Source organism: Lissotriton helveticus, chromosome 6 (genome assembly GCF_964261635.1).
Source record: "Lissotriton helveticus chromosome 6, aLisHel1.1, whole genome shotgun sequence".
NCBI classification, from domain to species: domain Eukaryota; kingdom Metazoa; phylum Chordata; class Amphibia; order Caudata; family Salamandridae; genus Lissotriton; species Lissotriton helveticus.
In genome coordinates this window covers 1960234062-1960253705 of record NC_136067.1, presented here as the reverse complement: position 1 = coordinate 1960253705, position 19644 = coordinate 1960234062, and the positions used below count along the sequence as shown (strand labels likewise).

At 40.8% G+C, this 19644-nt stretch overlaps 1 protein-coding gene and 1 long non-coding RNA gene across 2 annotated transcripts in view; one reads left to right on the top strand and one right to left on the bottom strand.

Moving 5' to 3' along the window:
• Positions 1–19644, top strand: part of LOC144763934 (dynein regulatory complex protein 1-like) — a 907472-nt gene that overhangs the window by 61010 nt on the left and 826818 nt on the right. Inside the window, exon 2 of the mRNA XM_078649981.1 lies at positions 12919–13006. Coding sequence (XP_078506107.1) covers positions 12919–13006 — 88 coding nt within the window. The remainder of the gene's footprint in view (positions 1–12918; positions 13007–19644) is intronic.
• LOC144763935 (uncharacterized) overlaps positions 15156–19644 on the bottom strand; it is a 232840-nt gene continuing 228351 nt past the window's right edge. Inside the window, exon 4 of the long non-coding RNA XR_013596281.1 lies at positions 15156–15285. This is a non-coding gene — a long non-coding RNA (uncharacterized LOC144763935). The remainder of the gene's footprint in view (positions 15286–19644) is intronic.

Sequence of the window (19644 nt, the reverse complement as noted above, 5' to 3'; positions counted from 1 at the left end):
AAGGAGAGCACTCTTTTCACCCTATCCCCCTCTCAGCTTAAACCTCTTTTGAAACAGGCCTCGTGGGATCTCAGCTTCAAGCTGGATAGGGAATTTATACTTACTAAAAAAAAATGTATCCCCCCTTATTGATACATGCGTATTAAAACGCGTGCAACCCTTTGTCGCCTGGAATATACCGCATGGTATAAGGCGTTTCTGGCTACTTTTAAGGCAGGATCTACTCCCTCTTAATAAGCTTATGGCTAAGTGGTACGGTTGTCCTGCAACCTGTAATCTTTGCAATCTGTCTACCCAAGATTTTATTCATGTTCTTTTTGTATGTCCCGCACTTCGCTTATTTCGCCGTAAGTGGTTTAGACAAATTTGTTTGAATTTGAATATTCTCACTGCCAATTCCTTCTTGAGAGCTTTATATAATCCTCCTAATGCAATGTTTTGTTTTAACATTTTTAATTTATTAGAAGGTCTCATTTAATAGTGTTGATTGAGCACATAGTATTAGTTAAAAATGTTGTCAAGTGATTGGTTGTATTTTTCTTGAGTATCTTGTATTATGTACATGTTTATTTTTCTTTCATTTGTTTTATGTGGACCTCTTTGGAGTTCCAAAATATAAAAAATAAAAACTTGAAACTAATGGGATTTCCACCTCCTCGAAAGGAGTGTACTCATCCGGAGGTTCCTCTATTTTGTAATAGTGAAATTCACGTGTGACAGCGTTTGCTGCTGGAAAGTTTATCCATGAATAGAATACCTCTGTCTGCCGATATTCATGTGCCTCAATTACGAATATGACTGTACCACCTCTCGATGTTAGTCCATTTTCTATAAGTTTAAGTGTTATAGTTTTTCTTATGTTGACCGGAATGAGTATTGCATTCGGGTCTTGCTGTAGGAGACTTGTGTCATCCTCTAGGAGTTGAGCTGCTATTCTAGCTGTCTCCCTTTCTTCTTCACTTTCCGTCATTTTACTGGCAGAAAGGTTTTTGTTGCAGATCAAGTTTCAAGGAAACAAAGATTAGGTGCACAATATTTTGGAACACTGTATCCTTCAACGTTGAATAAACCAAAAACTATACATAGAAATCTCTTCCTACTAAGTTCCGGCGGATTTTTAACCTTTTACCCACTCCAGACGTCTTTTGGAGTATTTACGGGAAAAGGGTCTGTGTGAAAAAGCACGACTGAGTTACTCTAACGTCTTGCGTTAGATTTATCGCCTTACCAAATGTTGGGCGCCATGTAGTGTAGTTCCTATAGTCCCAATAGGCTCTGCACATTGGAATAATATCTTCAGTAGTGTAGACGTAGGACTGAGGTTAACTAGGTCTCTACTGACTATATTAGACTTAAGTTTTTTGCCAGCTAGCTCAGAGTTCACTAGAAACTTTCTCGAATAAGCGAGGAGGAGTTTAACCTCCCTGGATAGACAAGAAGGGATTTAGTTTCTGACAACCATAAAACATGACAACTTTGCTCTCCCTGAATAAGAGTATATCTCTAGAGTCGTGTGAAAACAAAAGACAGCTATTTCACTCAGTCAATAAGTGCGTACTTAGTTTCACCAGATTGCAGAGAAAAAGAGAGACGGGCGTTTTCAATAAAAGGTGTTATTTATTGAGCAGTCTCTTTCCTCATACAAGAGAAATGAATTGCTGCAATTGCAATACTTATAATTAAGTAAAGTGCATACAGTAAAAGCAGGATTATGAAATAATACTGTAAAAGCATTGATATGGATTCTTAGCCATATGATACTTTAAAATGAATAAAATAGATACATACATATATACATTGACTAATCGTACTCAACTGGTGCTTCTAACTACGCCTACCCCGGTGTACCTGACCTAAGCCTAATACATGGGACGGAGTAAGTAAGTAGCAGTTTAAGTTAAGTTTGTTTTGCCAAGAATCTGACTCAAGAATTCTCTGTAAGGGTTTAGTCAGTTCAGTACCTGGGTATTAGAAGGCAGGAGGGCTGGTATCTCTCTCTCAGGACTCGGTATCCCAGTCACCCGCAATGGTAAGCTGGAAACGCCGGAGGCTGGATTTCTCGGCAAGAGAAAAGACAGCGTCTTTCTCAGCGCGTCAAAAGGGAGGGGCAACGTCTGTGGGCTCTCGCATCAGCTGGGCTCTCGGGCAAGTAGTAGCTGCTCCAGATTCATCACCACCGTGTGTTTGCTTAAGGCAACGTTGGTATATTTATACCTGAAAGGTGCTGGGTTTGACATAAGGCTGGACATAAGACGTCAATAAAGATGTCACTAAGAACTGGTCGTTCTTACAGTGTTTTACATGAGTTCTTGGGCGAAATCAAAACAACGGCAGCGGGGATTTCCCAGGTTGCTGGAGGTTTGGTTTGTTTAGAGAACTTGGTGCGCTTTCTAGGGGGCTGGAGGAGTAGGCTTGCTTAATGTGACAGCATGTGCTACGACTGAATTATGAAAAGGGTTTCTATACCGTTGTAGGGATATTATTGATTTATAACCACACAAGGGCAAAGAATAGGAATATCGATTCAGGTACCTAGATAAACACACTACAGTATATAACACTACAATTCCTCCTTGCCCTAAACATCTCCCCAAAGGGGATAGAATTAATCTGATTCTTGGGGCGAGCTCTTCGCATGTATCAGTGAATTGTAGGCAGTAGCTTTTCTGTGCATCCTACTGTTTATCTTTCCGTAGTCAATATACAATTTGATGTCTAACAAGACAATCGGCTCCTGACTCTGTACCATAGTAAAGAACATATTGTATGCATTGTTGTTCATATGCTCCAAACATTCCTTCAAATCCTCCTGACTGCCAATCCAAATTCGAAGGCAATCATCAATATATTGCCCATAATAGACTATAAAGTCATACAATCTGGCTCCTGAGGGGCCCCAGATATACGCTGCCTCAAACCAGCCCATGAACAGGCAGGCAAAAGACGGCGCTAGTCTGGAACCATCGCAGTTCCGCATGTCTGTTGGTACCGTAGGCCATTAAACAGAAAGGCATTATGTTCCAATATCAACTGTGACATATCAACTAACATTTCAGAGTGTTCCATATGTTCAACTGGTCGCTTGTACAGAAATACCTTAATGCAGATAAACCATGTTGGTGAGAAATGTTCGTAATAACGATACCACGTCCATGGCCACAAATATCATATTTGAGTCCTAAGTCAAGTTTTTCAAGATGTTCAATAAATGTTTAGTGTTCCTTATGTATGAAGAAAGTTTAACTACAAATGTTTGTAGGAAAAGATCTACAGATTTGGATAGTCTCTCTGTGGGTCCACCAATCCCCGAAATAATAGGTCTTCCCAGGGGCGAAACCAAACGCTTATGGATCTTGGGAAGTGCATACCTGCAAGGAAATCTTGTTTTTTCCACTAATAAGTGCAGGTATTCATCCTCATTCAATAGTAATTTTGTCTATATGCGCAATTTATGGCTGACTGATATTTGTCCTGTAGAATATGTTGTGATTGAGGCAGTACACCTGAGTTGGCATTCATTTAGAAACCCTTTATTGGTTCACTGGAAAAACTTACCTTATATGCCTTAGGTTTTATCTGTTAATTATGAAAAGTTCTTACAAAGTCAGTAGGCTTTGAATTATTCTTTGTTAAATGCACAGACCAAAACCTATAGGCCTGTAATATCACACTCTGTTAAAGACTTTAGGCAGATATTTTGCTACATTAAATCTCACAGATTATCATAATAAGCAAGTGTTTTTATATTGGTTACCCCTCTGACAAACCTTGGGAGTAGAAAATGTGAACTTTAAAAAAATCTTGGTAATCCCTTTTAGCAGTGGTTGCATACTGTTTTGCCCAGTTCTGACTACTGTTGCACCTGGCGCTAAGGTTGAGAGGTTGTCATTTGAGTGGCAGGTTCAGGCGAGATAAGAACAGCTTGCAGTATTCTTTGTGTGCCTGGCATTTTCAGGGGATGATAGCAACAGTATAATACCTCTTAATGGGTAATGCCTGTGATGGAAATATCTGTGATTTTTCAAGTGCCAGATTTAACTTGTGATTAAATAGCAGATTGGAATAATGTTTCTGCTGCAAAGCACAATGTGTGTCGTTCAGATCACAGATGTGTTTTTCATGTGGATAGATCAGTGATTTCATCACAGAGAACCTTTGAATACTTGGAGTTCCGAAGTAGTAATCGTAACATAGCACACAAAGCTATGAACTGGCTTCAAGGAGCTGTATGCAAGCTGCAAGGCATAGTTTTAGAACCTCATTGTTTTCCTCAATCATTCATTGTTCTAAGGTTGCTAAATAAAGGTTCACTTGTGTAATAATACATGTTTATTGGTATAGAAACCCTCAATCATTGTGTTACATTTCAAATCCTGAGTGTATGTGGTGGATTTACTAACACTTATTGCCTGGTTTGTGTCACAAAGGTGGTGCCGAATAGTGCAAAGATTTTATTTTGAAATTTATTTTCCAGAGCAAATCATGAATTGCCTTGCATCAAGAAGGCATACATCACACATACAAAGTGGTAAAGGGCCCGTTCTCAAAGGTATAATGAGACTAAAGTCTAACTTTGCGACTTTTGGTATTCACAAAGGGCATTTACTACTCGTAAAGGGTACTCTTCCAGTATAAAACATATTCTTGATATCACACACACATACACACACACACACACACACACACACACACCCTGGCACTAATGTGCAAGATTGTGTGCATTGAGCAAGGGAGCCTAAGGTACACCAGCACTAGCGAAAAAAAGCAAGTGTCATATCTCAGTAGATATGGTGCTGTTATGCTCTATACTTTTCATGAAATGTAGTGCAGCGACTTTGGTTACTGAGCTGCATGAAACCTTAGTTTCTCCAGATCACGCACGCTTAACATATAAGGCCTGCCGGTATGGGTAGCATATGACCCCCACTCCTTGTAGCCCTTATTGTCTTAAGTGACATTTCCTATAAATTAAATTGCACACTTGTATGATTCATTGTCTCTGTATAATAAGTTTGTGATGTCAAGCACTCTGACACCCTACATTGGGATAAGTAGAGCTATAAAATAATTTTAGAGAGGCGCTGAGGAGAGATGAGGGTCACCATTGCAAGGCCCTAATGAGGGAATCTGTGAAGGAGGTCATAGAGAGGAGGAGTGCCACCAACAATGATAACGATTGGTTTACTGGTAAATATTGTGTTAGATGCCATAAGCCTCATCTCTTTATTATGAAAAGCTTAGACATCTTGGATCTGTGCAACAGTGATACACTGTACACAGTGCTATTCCAAGATGGGTGCCGCATATGATGGGTATTGAGTGGTCATCTTTGATTGGTATTATGCATAGAGTATCATTGTTCACTGCCCTAAGTTGTCCAATATAGTGCTTCTAAACTTGGCTGTCATATTAGAACTTGAATACAATGGGACAATACCATTGGACACCACCTGCAGCTGTATTTAATTTTATAGCAGCATATGCCCACCATGTTTAGGCAGCAGTGTGTTCACTTTTTATACTTGTATTCTTTACTTTATCATGCATATGTTTGTTGAGTGAGTAAATACAAGAATGAGCCAGTCGGAGGATGAACGGATGCATGAGTGCAGGAATGAGTGGCAGAGTGCATGTATGATGATGAGTTATTGAGGGGGCAGTTTTTGTTATAAGTCTGAAAGATTGGTATTGCCAGTACTTGTTCTAATGTGTCCCTCGTTATTGTCTTTCTCCATCCAGCCACTTGTTATTGTTGTAGTTTAACCATGGTACAACTTCTTGTTGATTTACTGACCAGACATGAATTGACATTATACACATTTGTTCATATTTCAAACCAACTATCTGGCTGCTCACCCTTTTGTTTCTTTTCTTTTGTGGTCACCTTAATCTCTTGTTGTTATTTTCTGCGTGTACTACTTAGACATATATTATATTCTCAGACCTTTCACATAAGGAATGGGCAGATGAGGTATGCTTCCTGTAGATCTAGAAGTTCACTGTTGCTTTGTCCTATTACTTGTGGGAGAGAGGTGGGCAACAACAGCTGCAATGCTTCGGGCGGAAGAGTCAAACAGGGAAGTTTGTTTGTAGAGTCTCCTTTCAAAGAATGACACCCTGAGAAGTGAAATGAAATAGGATGGATTCAGCACCTGAACAGCCTGTGGATAGTCTACACTAAAAAGAAAAAGGAGACCTGCATGGGGCCATTTTGACAATGACAACATCCAATCTAAGAGGTCAGGTCTGAGATGTACCAAGCTAGGTGGGTGGAACATGCATGGGGATGGTATAGATTGGAAAACTACCAGTGGGAGGAGTCTGGTGTAGGTGGGCGGAATGTACCGGGGAGATTGTGGAAGGGTAGGTGCAACAGGGAGGCAACAAAGGGTTCACATAGTGAGAAGTGGTTGGAACAGATGGAGGTAAAAAGAACTATGAAGGAGCAGACCAGGTACAATAGTGGCGGAGGGAGAAACAATTGGTGGGTGGATCCAGGCAGGATGTATGAGCCATATGAGTAACATCCAGAAAATAATGGAAATGATGAGCATAGATGATTCGGTAAAATGATTGGTACATATATCAGTTCTCTAATGAACATACCATACCAAATTAATGCATATAAATTAGCACTAATTAACAGTACTGGGGGAGTCCTTTCGAGTACAGACAAATTGTGTATTTCAGGGAGCAATATAAGCCAGCAACATGACCAAAATTTGATCAAATGTAAAAACCATAATACAGTGGGTGGGGGCTCTTCTCTAGGATTTATTTTTAAAATAATGACAAATCGTTAATTGTGTAAGGCATTGGGCCACAAAAATGGACAGAAATGAGATGGGTTTATAATTGTATCGTGAAACAGAGCTTGCCAAAATCAGTCGCAATAGCAACTTTTTTTTAAATACCATTTTTAACCATCAATAAAACCCCATCACAATTTTTTCTATGGATGGAAAATGGATTGAGATATGAGTGATTGCTAGGAAAAATGTTTTACATGTGTGACTTGTTTCCATGATTCACTCAATATGCTGACTTTGCAAGGTTCATAATGTTTGTATAGGCAAATTCACTGGCAAGCTCCAGCATTCCAGCATCCAAATTAAGTTTTTTTTTCTGAGGAAGCTTGGATCCTGTATCTGAGCTTTCAGGGGTGAATGCAGCTTGAATATAATATGCTTGACAGTTTTTCAGTATACCTACATCCAACTGCCAGGTTTTACTGCATTTTCACGGGCTACTTTTTAAAATGTTTTTATTCTAAGTTTCACCCTTAGACCATGACAAGCATCCAGACCAACAGTAACAGGCAAGTGATTATAAAACCACCTGGAGTTCCGGCCTCCCTCCACAGCAGATTTCTCAATTCCAAGGTGCAAAATGTACAATGAACAAGAAATAAACAAGGAGAAAACACTTGTGAAATTTTCCACTATCTCAGTTAACATTTTGAAAATGTCCCTATATCTCAATTAGCATATGTTGTAATGTTCTGTATTTCTCTAGGTAGCTCTTTGCAGTTCTCTTTAAGAGCCTGCTGGCCCAAAGTACCTATTTTACAAAGTGCCACAGCCACCGCTTTGTATTTTTCATTAAGTCTCCGGTTAGTTTTGCAAACTTAGAATAATTTACATGGTCTGCCAATTCCATCATTCCCAGTAAGCCCACTTTTACATTCAGTAATTACCTATAGAGCACTCATAATTATCAATCAAGCACATTTTGCTGTTTTCCATAAAGCTCCTAGTAAACACACTTCATGAACTTTTAAATGCTCTTGTTAGCATGATACATGGTGTTTACTTTACTCTGGCTAGTATGGCAATAGGTTCATTGGTTTAAAGATTATACTGTGGTTAGTCTGTTTGTAGTGTTGATGGTGTCACATATGGATTTGGATCCCATTGCTCAACCTGCTGCTGAATGAGAAGCCATCAGCATTGACAGAAGACGTACAGCTAAGCAGGTCAAATGCCAGAAGAAGGAACAGCAGAGGACTTGGGGCATCCTGCTTCTGCTTCACCCCCAACCCTTTCCCAGATGCTCCGCTCATCAGCAGTCACATGATGCCATCTGCTCTTGACTCCAGTGGGGACTTCTTAAGAAAACCTGCAGCTCTCTTCAGAGAGCAACCCACTATTAAAGAGGAACTAGCCTTAATGTAGCAGACTTTATTAATAAGTATTAGTATCTTCAGAGAACAAGCACTTTATTAAAGTGGATCTGTCCATAATGTTGCAGACTTTAGCAATAAGTATCAGTATCTTCAGATCATAACCCATCATTAAAGAAAATCTAGCCTTAATGCCGCAGACTGTACGAATACGTATCAGTATCTTCAGAGAACAACCCACCATTAAAGAGGAACTAGCCTTAATGCCACAGACCTTAGCAATAAGTATCAGTATCTTCACAGAGCAACCCACCATTAAAAAGGATCTAGCTTTAATGCCGCAGACCTTAGCAATAAGAATCAGTATCAGTATCTTCCGAGAGCAACCCACCATTAAAGAGGAACTATCCTTAATGCTGCAGACTTTAGGAATTAGTGTCAGCATCAGCATCTTCAGCGAACACCCCACCATTAAAGAGGATCTAGCCTTAATGCCGCAGACTTTAGGAAGAAGTATCAGCATCAGCATCTTCAGAGCACAACCCACCATTAAAGAGGCTCTAGCCTTAATGCCGCAGACTTTAGGAATAAGTATCAGTATCTTCAGAGCACAACCCACCATTAAAGTGGATCTGTCCATAATGTTGCAGACTTTAGCAATAAGTATCAGTATCTTCAGAGCATAACCCATCATTAAAGAAAATCTAGCCTTAATGCCGCAGACTGTACAAATACGTATCAGTATCTTCAGAGAACAACCCACCATTAAAGAGGAACTAGCCTTAATGCCACAGACCTTAGCAATAAGTATCAGTATCTTCACAGAGCAACCCACCATTAAAAAGGATCTAGCTTTAATGCCGCAGACCTTAGCAATAAGAATCAGTATCAGTATCTTCCGAGAGCAACCCACCATTAAAGAGGAACTATCCTTAATGCTGCAGACTTTAGGAATTAGTGTCAGCATCAGCATCTTCAGCGAACACCCCACCATTAAAGAGGATCTAGCCTTAATGCCGCAGACTTTAGGAAGAAGTATCAGTATCTTCAGAGCACAACCCACCATTAAAGAGGCTCTAGCCTTAATGCCACAGACTTTAGGAATAAGTATCAGTATCTTCAGAGCACAACCCACCATTAAAGTGGATCTGTCCATAATGTTGCAGACTTTAGCAATAAGTATCAGTATCTTCAGAGCATAACCCATCATTAAAGAAAATCTAGCCTTAATGCCGCAGACTGTACGAATACGTATCAGTATCTTCAGAGAACAACCCACCATTAAAGAGGAACTAGCCTTAATGCCACAGACCTTAGCAATAAGTATCAGTATCTTCACAGAGCAACCCACCATTAAAAAGGATCTAGCTTTAATGCCGCAGACCTTAGCAATAAGAATCAGTATCAGTATCTTCCGAGAGCAACCCACCATTAAAGAGGAACTATCCTTAATGCTGCAGACTTTAGGAATTAGTGTCAGCATCAGCATCTTCAGCGAACACCCCACCATTAAAGAGGATCTAGCCTTAATGCCGCAGACTTTAGGAAGAAGTATCAGCATCAGCATCTTCAGAGCACAACCCACCATTAAAGAGGCTCTAGCCTTAATGCCGCAGACTTTAGGAATAAGTATCAGTATCTTCAGAGCACAACCCACCATTAAAGAGGATCTAGCCTTAATGCCGCAGACTTTAGCAATAAGTATCAGTATCTTCAGAGCATAACCCATCATTAAAGAAAATCTAGCCTTAATGCCGCAGACTGTACGAATACGTATCAGTATCTTCAGAGAACAACCCACCATTAAAGAGGAACTAGCCTTAATGCCACAGACCTTAGCAATAAGTATCAGTATCTTCACAGAGCAACCCACCATTAAAAAGGATCTAGCTTTAATGCCGCAGACCTTAGCAATAAGAATCAGTATCAGTATCTTCCGAGGGCAACCCACCATTAAAGAGGAACTATCCTTAATGCTGCAGACTTTAGGAATTAGTGTCAGCATCAGCATCTTCAGCGAACACCCCACCATTAAAGAGGATCTAGCCTTAATGCCGCAGACTATAGGAAGAAGTATCAGTATCTTCAGAGCACAACCCACCATTAAAGAGGCTCTAGCCTTAATGCCGCAGACTTTAGGAATAAGTATCAGTATCTTCAGAGCACAACCCACCATTAAAGAGGATCTAGCCTTAATGCCGCAGACGTTAGGAATAAGTATCAGTATCTTCAGAGCACAATCCACCTTTAAAGAGGATCTAGCCTTAATGCCGCAGACATTAGGAATAAGTATCAGTATCTTCAGAGCACAATCCACCTTTAAAGAGGATGTAGCCTTAATGCCGCAGACTTTAGGAATAAGTATCAGTATCTTCAGAAATCAACCCACAATTAATGAGGATCTAGCTTTAATGCTACAGACCTTAGCAATATGTATCAGTATCTTCAGAGAGCAACCCACCATTAAAGAGGATCCAGCCGTAATGCGCAAGACTTTAAGAATAAGTATCAGTGTCTTCAGAGCACAACCCACTATTAAAGAGGATCTAGCTTTAATGCCGCAGACTTTAGGAATTAGTGTCAGTATCAGTATCTTCAGAGAACACCCCACCATTAAAGACGATCTAGGCTTAATACTGCAGACTTTAGTAATAAGTATCAGGAAAATATTAGCAGTGAGGACACTGAGCCTTCTCACACTCACCTTCTAAAGACATGAAAGGCTTACATTGTGAAATAATGGCAAAAAATACAGGTTTGGAGAATATGATGGTCAAGGTCACATGAGTAACATGTTACTTGAGAGCTAAACGTTGGGTACCACTGTGTTAGCTCTTTGCGTGCATCACCTCAGGCTTACATTGTAGCTGCAAACGTACAACGAATTGGGGTGGGAATAAGTCATGAGCAGCAATGAGCATGAAATGGGGAATCACACATCCGACGGGGTCGAGCAAGGAAACGCAAAGTGGGGCAAGTCAGAAGAGGTGGGTTCAGGAAAGAACAGAAGGCCGCTGAAGGTAGCACAGGAGTCACTAGGCAACATTGGAGAGGAATGGGTAAATGCACATCACTAGGAAGCGGGGAGACAGCTTGGTAGTAAGTATCAGAAGAAAGTATCAGAAGAAAACCATGCACAGAAAAAAGGGATGGCGCAAGGAAGATGCACAGCTGCAGTAGTGAGGACAAAGTGTTAGAGAGGAAGAAAGTTGGCAATGGGGTAGAAAACCGAGTTGCAGGGAAGAATCCTATCACAAACTTGCTACAGAGTTGCAGGGGGAAAAGGAGAATGATAGTTAGACTTCTTTAGCGTACATATTAGCAAGCCCTTTGACCACGGTAAAAACAGTGGCAATACCTTCCGGTTTAAATGACAGCAAGATCTCACGTGCTTGAATGTTCCTTCTAACCACGCCCCCGTTCCCCGGCAAAATACTCATAAGATCCCCTAATAAAAACAGCATATATAATTTGTGGTGTAAATTGAGGCTAGTCCCCTTGGTTTATATGATTTTTTTTTATATCTTGTACGAATAATGGATGGAGCTTCAGGTGTATATGTTCGCAGAAATTCTGAAAATAGCTCAGTGGAACAGAATGCAGAAGAAATATTGAAAAGCTCTCAGGAATAAATGATTGTGCCCATCCTTGGCATGAATGACAACACGATCATTTGCCATAAGAGATGACAAGACTTCCGGACAGAAGTGATGGCAGGATGCCAAAGATGGGTCTGGAAAGCTAAAATAAGTTATAGAAATTGTGCCCGGGGTATTTACAGTACTTTAGAAGGGCTTTCTCGAACATAGCCTCAGCAAGACTCTTAACAGGCTCACAAAAAGTTGACCATATCTCTCCTCATTTGAAGGCACTGAACTGGCTCCCCTATGAAGCCAGAGTCCAGCTCAAACTGGACTGTGTCACGCACAAAGCACTACACACGAATTCTCCTGCATATCTTGCCAAGAAACTCTTAGTATCTGGGGGAGTCAGAAACTCCTAGTCCACCAGAGACCTTGTGCCCCAACCTCCCTGCTCCATAAGGATAAAACCTATAACGTGCCTTCTCTGGGGCTGCACCTAGAACATGGAACTCACTCCGGTACGCCGTCAGAAGAATCCCTTCTCTGTCAACCTTTAAAAAGTCTGCTAAAACATTCCTAATGAGCAAATTCCTCCTATAATTCTCTTTTACTCTTCTCTGCGGCATTGCTCTGGTTATCCTGAAAAATCTCTTGTCTGCTTGGTTGCTCCTATCTTTTGTACTGATTTATTATTCCCTCTTATGTAATTATGGACTCTCTCTGCATTTTGACGACGTATCACTCCTCATTTGTAATTACTGGTTTTCACTGCATTTGGCTGACTTGTAGCCCTCTGATTATTGTATATACCCTGATTATGTCCGAATTTAGTCACTTCCCTCTATCCCTTGCCTGTTGTTTTTGCATGTGTCAAAACTGTTTAAACGTGTTATCCCGGTAAAGCGCTCTGATACCCTAACTGGTCACGTTTGCACTCTATAAAACCTTAAATAAATAAAATTGCGATAAAAACGTAGGTTCTGAAACATGTAGCATACATGTAATAAGCAAGTTAATATACACTGTTTTTAAGGGGTGCGTTTCCACTTATGGGCATTTTTAGACACAGAAAACTATTTTTACTCTGTGGAAAACAACTTCCATATTTGTAGAGTGGCACAGAGATGAGTTATTTTCTTTCCTATGTACAATTGCATCTAAAAAGCGTCAAAAGTGATATTGTGAGTTACAATCGATGTGTTTGCGCCATAGGGAGGCCCTGGGAGAAGATCCCAATGCGAAGGAAGAAGTGAAAGAAGCCCCGAGAAGGAGTCACAAGCAGATAGAAGACAGCCAACAGGTGAGGCCATAGCTGGGCCGAGAATAGGAGAAAAGGGGTTGAATACAATGGACCTCACATCATAGAAGCAGCCCGTGTGTGGCGTGGGTCTTGTAGTGCTTCTGTGAGGCCTTTTCTTTAGGTAATCGGGCAACAAGTGGTTATGGGCAGTATCCTGAGTGAGTGCTGTCAAATACCATTGGGGTCCCAATGCCAGTGTTACTCCAAGACGTATCACCAAGTAACTCCAGATGTCTACGTGACAGGAGCAAAGTACTCATTAAGGATTTCTGTAGGAATTAGTGGGGATTAGAAACTTGGATACAGAGACTGATACAGAGGGAGACAATAAGTAATTTACAGCATATTCAAAGTAAAGTCAACGCTAGTACTTCAGAAGATCAGGACTTAATAAAAGGTAAGTTAAGTGGGCAGTTAAAACTATGATAAAAGAAGAGTACTAAAAACTGTTGATTTTTCTGTTGCAAAGATTCAGAAATTGCTTAATTTAGAAACCCTCTACTCAAACATCTGGGATCATCCCAAAATCATGTAAATGGGGGCTTCAGGGTTCCAAGAGTCCTGGAACTAGATGTATGACCATGGCATTCTGCGACTCGCAAATTGGGACAAATTGCAAATCGGAACTTGTGATTTGCAGAATGCTATGTACAACAAAGTCTAATGCACTGTTTGCGATTCTCAATGGGGTCGCAAATTGCATGCCTCATGAATATTAATGAGGCAGTCACAATTTGTGACCCCATTGGGAATGGCTAGCACTCCCAGGGATGGTGGCCTGCGGGGGTCAGCAGGCCACCATGTCTGGGACTGAATTTAAATAAAGTCGTTTTTTTTTTTTAAATGCAGCCCGTTTTCCTTGAAGGAAAACGGGCTGCATTTAAAAAATAAAAATGAAACTTTTAATTTTTATTTTATAAGGGCAGGCAGTAGTCGCAGGGACCACTGCCTGTCCTTAAAAAATAATTGTGCATGCATTCACAAAGAGGAAGGGGTCCACTGCGGACCCCTACTCGTTTGTGAGGGCCTTACCACCCTTCCAAGAAGAACTGCAAGTGTTTTCGACCACAATTGCGGTTGCAAAACATTCATACATTGGTTTTGGAGTCGTTATGTTATTAGGAAGGGACGCCCTTGGAACGCCCCTTCCTACTAGCGAGTCGCTAACCCTATTTTGCGAGTCAGTAATTGATTAGTGACTCGCAAAATAGGGTTGGTACATGGGCCACACGTCTTTTGCAGTCGCAAACGGGTCTAAAACCCCTTTGCAACCGGAAAAAACGGTCGTACATCTGGCCCCTGATGTCTAGTAAGCGGGTATTAGGAGCCCGATTTACATCATGGCAGTTTAGATACTCTGTTGCAATGGTGATGGAGTATATTCACCACCAAGATAATGGTCTGCCCGCCAAATTTAGATGCTGGGGGACTTTCATTTTAATATTGGTGGAGACTACTCCATCACCGCTCTGATTAAACGCCTCAGACTGCCCTTCAGAGTAAGTACTGTTAAAGGCAGACCTCTAATTCCTCCCACCTAAATTAGATGGGTGGAATTAGAGATCAGTTTTCACTGTCAAAACACATATTTACAAAAGTGGGTCCTAGGGAATTATTATTTAACGACCCAATAGTCTCCGATCCCCAACTGACACTGAAACAACAAAAGAGGGGACTACCGGTCAACAAACATCGAGACATACGAGATTGGATGAAAAGTTGTGGAACACAGAGCAATTCATGTTCAGCGTCACAGAGTTGAGCTGAATCTCATCAGCCCACCTAACTGGCGGAACATCGTCATCTGGGAATGAACATGGTTATATCAATAGGTGCAGCCCACACCTCACAAGGGGGGGGGGGAACCACGCTGCACTTAGTTCACAACCAGTGATCGGTCCGGCCAAGATAAAGTCTCAAACAGTGGTGCCAATGATTTGCAGTACAGAGAAAAGAAAAGTAATGTGAAAAGTTAAAAATGACTACTAGGACACAAATACATTTAATAGAAGCAATCCTGGTGTCAAGATTAAAAACACAAGCTGATAGTTTGAAAAAATACCTATCTACAGCAATACAAGGGTCGACATGTTTCAGCCTTATAGGTGGTACTAACCTGGCTATCATCAGGACCATAAGAAGTTAACGCTACAGCAAGAAATATATTTCAAATGTATGTGAAAGAAAATTAAAAAAATGTTTACTCTACACTCTACCAGAACCTGTTTTACGCAGATACATATTAGTATTCTGTATTCACTGGCGGTGTAATTCTCTTCCTGAAAAAACAGAAAATAATTTAGTATTAAGCTCTGGTACACGCTTATCAAACCAATCTCTGTCTCTTATCACATACTGTCTGGAATTAAAATAACCACAGTAGTTAACCCAGTCAGTGGCTACAAGTGATACAATTCCAAAACACTGTGTGCACATTGATTAGTTTATTCAGTAAGTACTCACCCATCTATATGTGGGAGTGCCCCTCACCTCACCCGGCAACTGCTCGGTAAATGAGGGCCCGATATGCATAAAGATGAAAAAAATGAAAAAAAGGGGATGGAAAACTCATATGCCCCCTTCTCATTTCATAACATTTATAACCTGATTGTTGATATAAAAAAGAACTGACCATAAACTCAAAGCGGAGGCCCAAGTTTGATAAAAATGGGGGGGGGGGCGAAATAGTGTGTAGGGGAAATCTCCAGGAGACTCCTGAAGGGATCCTCTCTACTGGATCAAACACTATATATAGGTGTATGCATTTGACCACAGCCATACACAAAAGCCGAGGCATTGATGTCATTATGAAAAGAAGAAAAACAAACAGAACACTACACCCCGTTTTCAGTGCCCTTTGAAATATACAAGGTTAGTAGTGTCTACAAGGACAAAAGGTAAAATTAGGCCACAGGAATGCTAAAAACGAACCCACAGTTGAAGATAGGCTCTGATGGATTAACCTGTCCGTCGGTACCTCCGGCAGGAACCAAGCCAAAGGGGAGGTAACGAGACGGCAGGCTTAGCTTCTTTAAATAGCCCAGTTGATTGGGTAATTGGGAACAGCTGAGTCTCTATTTGTCACTCATAACCAAAGAGGTAGCGTTAGTACTCCTCCCCGCCTGCGCGGATGTATGTGCGCTATCTACAGAGCAGACGCATGCGCATATGCGCATGCGCAAACTAACGGAACACTGATGCTTAGCAATGCCCATGCTCTGTTAGTCAGATGCTGTGCCGACCTGCTAGGAATTGTAGTTTTTTTAGCAGACCGCGCATTACAAGAGAGGCAACCGATGTAATGACAAATGCGATGATGAAGACAAGGGAGAACCTCCTTCATCAACACCTACTAGATATGCCATTGTAAGCTAGATCTCATGATTGTTATATGGCTACTGCCCGTCACCACCAGGAAAACCTTGGCGGTAAGGGGCAGTGAAAACTGCTAAATGCCCCCTCACTCAATGGCATCCACTACCCTGGTGAGGAGAGCATTTTCTTTTTTAAATAAGGAAAAAAAATCGGGCTTTGGGATTTTCCTTTTCAAAATAAAATAGAAAATAGTTTGGTGCAGGGCTTCGTCATTTTGATGGAGCCCTACACCAAACTGTAAACAGGGGTGTAGCTTGGTCAGTAATAAATATTGGGGGGTGTGAGCTGCAGATTTTCAAACAGTATAATATTAAAATACATTATACCACAATCAGGGTGCATAAAGGGGGCTTAAGGGGCAGAGGAATGCAGATCAATAGGAGTACTAAGTGAGAGAAAACACAATATTTTGTAAATTGACTTTCAAAACCAAGAAATGGAGAGACTGTGGATGCATTTTTGTCTGTGTCTATGTAAAAAGTCTCAGTGAAATCCAAAAGACTTCTCACCAAACCCAACTGCAAGCACATGTACCCAACTATTTAACAGAAAATATCTTTATTAGGGGTATGTAACACCTCAAACATCCCCTCCCCTGAAGCTATGCCCCTGAATGTAAACGACAAAACAATGATGGGTCTTGGCTCCAATCAGTAAGGCTGAGCCCTTATAACTAAACCCACCAACAATGCAAATACTGATCCTCAATTAGTTATTATTTTTGACAAACCATAGAAATGAAGCGATGATAGCCTGAAATACTAGTTAAACTATCCAATTTATTTTGAAATTCTTCTCTTTTTATCGTAATGAAACTTTTTTCTTTTCTTAGGACAACTTTTTGCATAAATACAACATCTAAATCAGCTTTATATACACTGACACCATACTCTCACTTTGTCATATATTTCTCACATTCAATCATCTGCATTCAAACTCATTTACAACCCATTCTATATTACAACCATACAACACAAACCCTTCCTGGGTAATCTACCCTATTTAATGTTTTGAAAACCAGAGGGAACTACCAAAGAACTGCGCAAATCGTACATCGGATGTTAGATCCATAAAAGCTAGATGAATGGAGCTGGGCCTTGCAACTGTATATTTGCTGTATATTTGCTTAATACTAGATATAAGTTCAGGCATTGATCCACCTCCCAGACCAGAAGCTATACTGTGCCTCCAACAAAATGTTTTTAGTCTCTGCACATTGAGAGATCCTGTTCGAGAGAATATGCCCCACCACCTTAACCACTGAGTCAAGCAGTGATATGGTCCTGTAGCAATGGTACTGTCCCTGTCACCCTTTCTAAAAACCAGTACAATAATTGACTTTGCCCATGACTCTAGGGGGCCAGCTTCCACAGCAGCATTAATAAGGGAGGTCAGGAAAGGAACCCAAACCTCCACATCCTCTACGTAGAGGTCGGGGGATTCCATCAGGGCCCGGGGCATTATTCTTAGATAACCCCAATATGTATTTTTTTACCTCTTCTGATGAACATTTTAAGGCAGCGTTCCCTTCTATCATACCCCCACTGATTGTAGCGGATGGGGAATTATACAGTTCTTCAAAATGTCTCATCCAGCTGTCTTCAGTTATATGAGCCTCTAGAGCGTCTCCTAGATTGTTGATGATACTCCAGAATACACATTGCTGAAACTAGGTCGAATTCATTTAAAATGGTATTAGGACTCGTTCTCTGTTGGGTATTGTAGTAAATAGCCAGGAGGCTGAAAGAAGTCTTCAAGTAATTTATTGAAGGTTACATGGATGAAGAGCCAGAATAATGCCAACTGGCTCCAACAGTCTTAAGCTCAAGAATAATCCTAATACATTCTACAGTAACTAAGCACCACTAGAATGCTCAAAAATAAATACATCATCACAGCTTACTACATTACCTTCCCTCCTTGAACACAATTTTTTTTTTTAAATGGAAAGAATGCTACCACTAGAATTCTCACAAAGAAATACATCATCACAGCTTACTACAGGTATGTTCCATGTGCATACTAGTCATGTGGAAGCATCCTAGAACCTGCGCTCCTTCGTCCCTCAGGTCCTCACATGAATGAACATAGTGTGTTAAAAGTAGGTATGGCTGCTTTTTACTCATTAGGTTCTGGCTTGACCTATTGCCCTTCTTGTTAGCCTATGCATGAGGGGAATAGGAGTGGCAATATTACGTTTTAAGGCTGCGACAGTAAGTCTCTACAGGACACGCTACATTTTATGATGTTTTGTAGCTTCTATAAAGAACCAAGGAAACATGATATTCTCCCAGTACTGGACAAGTAAAATTTTACACAGGTTCGCCCCGCACTCATATACTGTCTCATTCATAAAGGAGGAGGGGGAGGGCACCCCCATGCCTCAGGTTCTTATTGTTCACTTTGCTCTGCACAATCTTCCTTTTCTTCCTAGTTGTGTCCTGTTACCCACTGCTTTTCTTCATTTTGTCTCCCTTTTTCCTTGTCTGTATACCTTAAATCTTATTGTGTCATAGTTGCACGTTTACCATTTCCTGCTTCCAGTTTAGTGTTGAAGTAGAAATAGAAAACAGAATATTGAGTTGCTAAACTTTTTACTTACACTTTCCATATGTTTTAATGTGTACTCTACACCAATTTTCAATTCTTTGTGATTCAGATCTTGTTACATTTTAGGTGGCGTTTGCTAATTTTATTTGAGATCTTCTGGAAACTGGTTATTGGGTGTTTGATGTATGTAGTCATTCAAAATAGATTTTCTCCAAAACATACTTTTCATCTTCAGGAGTCTCCAAATAGGTAATTCTGTAAATGAACATACTACAGTTGTACCAACCAGTAGAACACATTGGCAGCCAAAGAGCTCAGCTCTGATTTCAGCAAGGCATCAGCACTGACTTCAAAGTCTGCCCTGGAGGGAGGTGAGGGACAAGCTATGCATTGACCAGCAGATTATGGCCTGTCTGAGGACTTGCATCCAGGGTCTGGAGCTGTGGAACCAGCACCAGTGCATGCCTATAGGGACATTGGATTTACCCACGTCAATCTGATACATCTCTTTCGTTTAATGGACATGACCATGCAAAATCGCCGCAAACTTCGTTTGCCTCTCTTGACATCAAGAACTCTTTTGATACCCTGCTCTGGTATTACTTGTTTGAGGTGCTATGAAAGATGGCTTGAGAAGGGTCATCCTAACCTGTATTCAGCTGCTACATCGCAACCAACTGCCTGGGTTCGTACAAGTCAATTTACTCAGATCA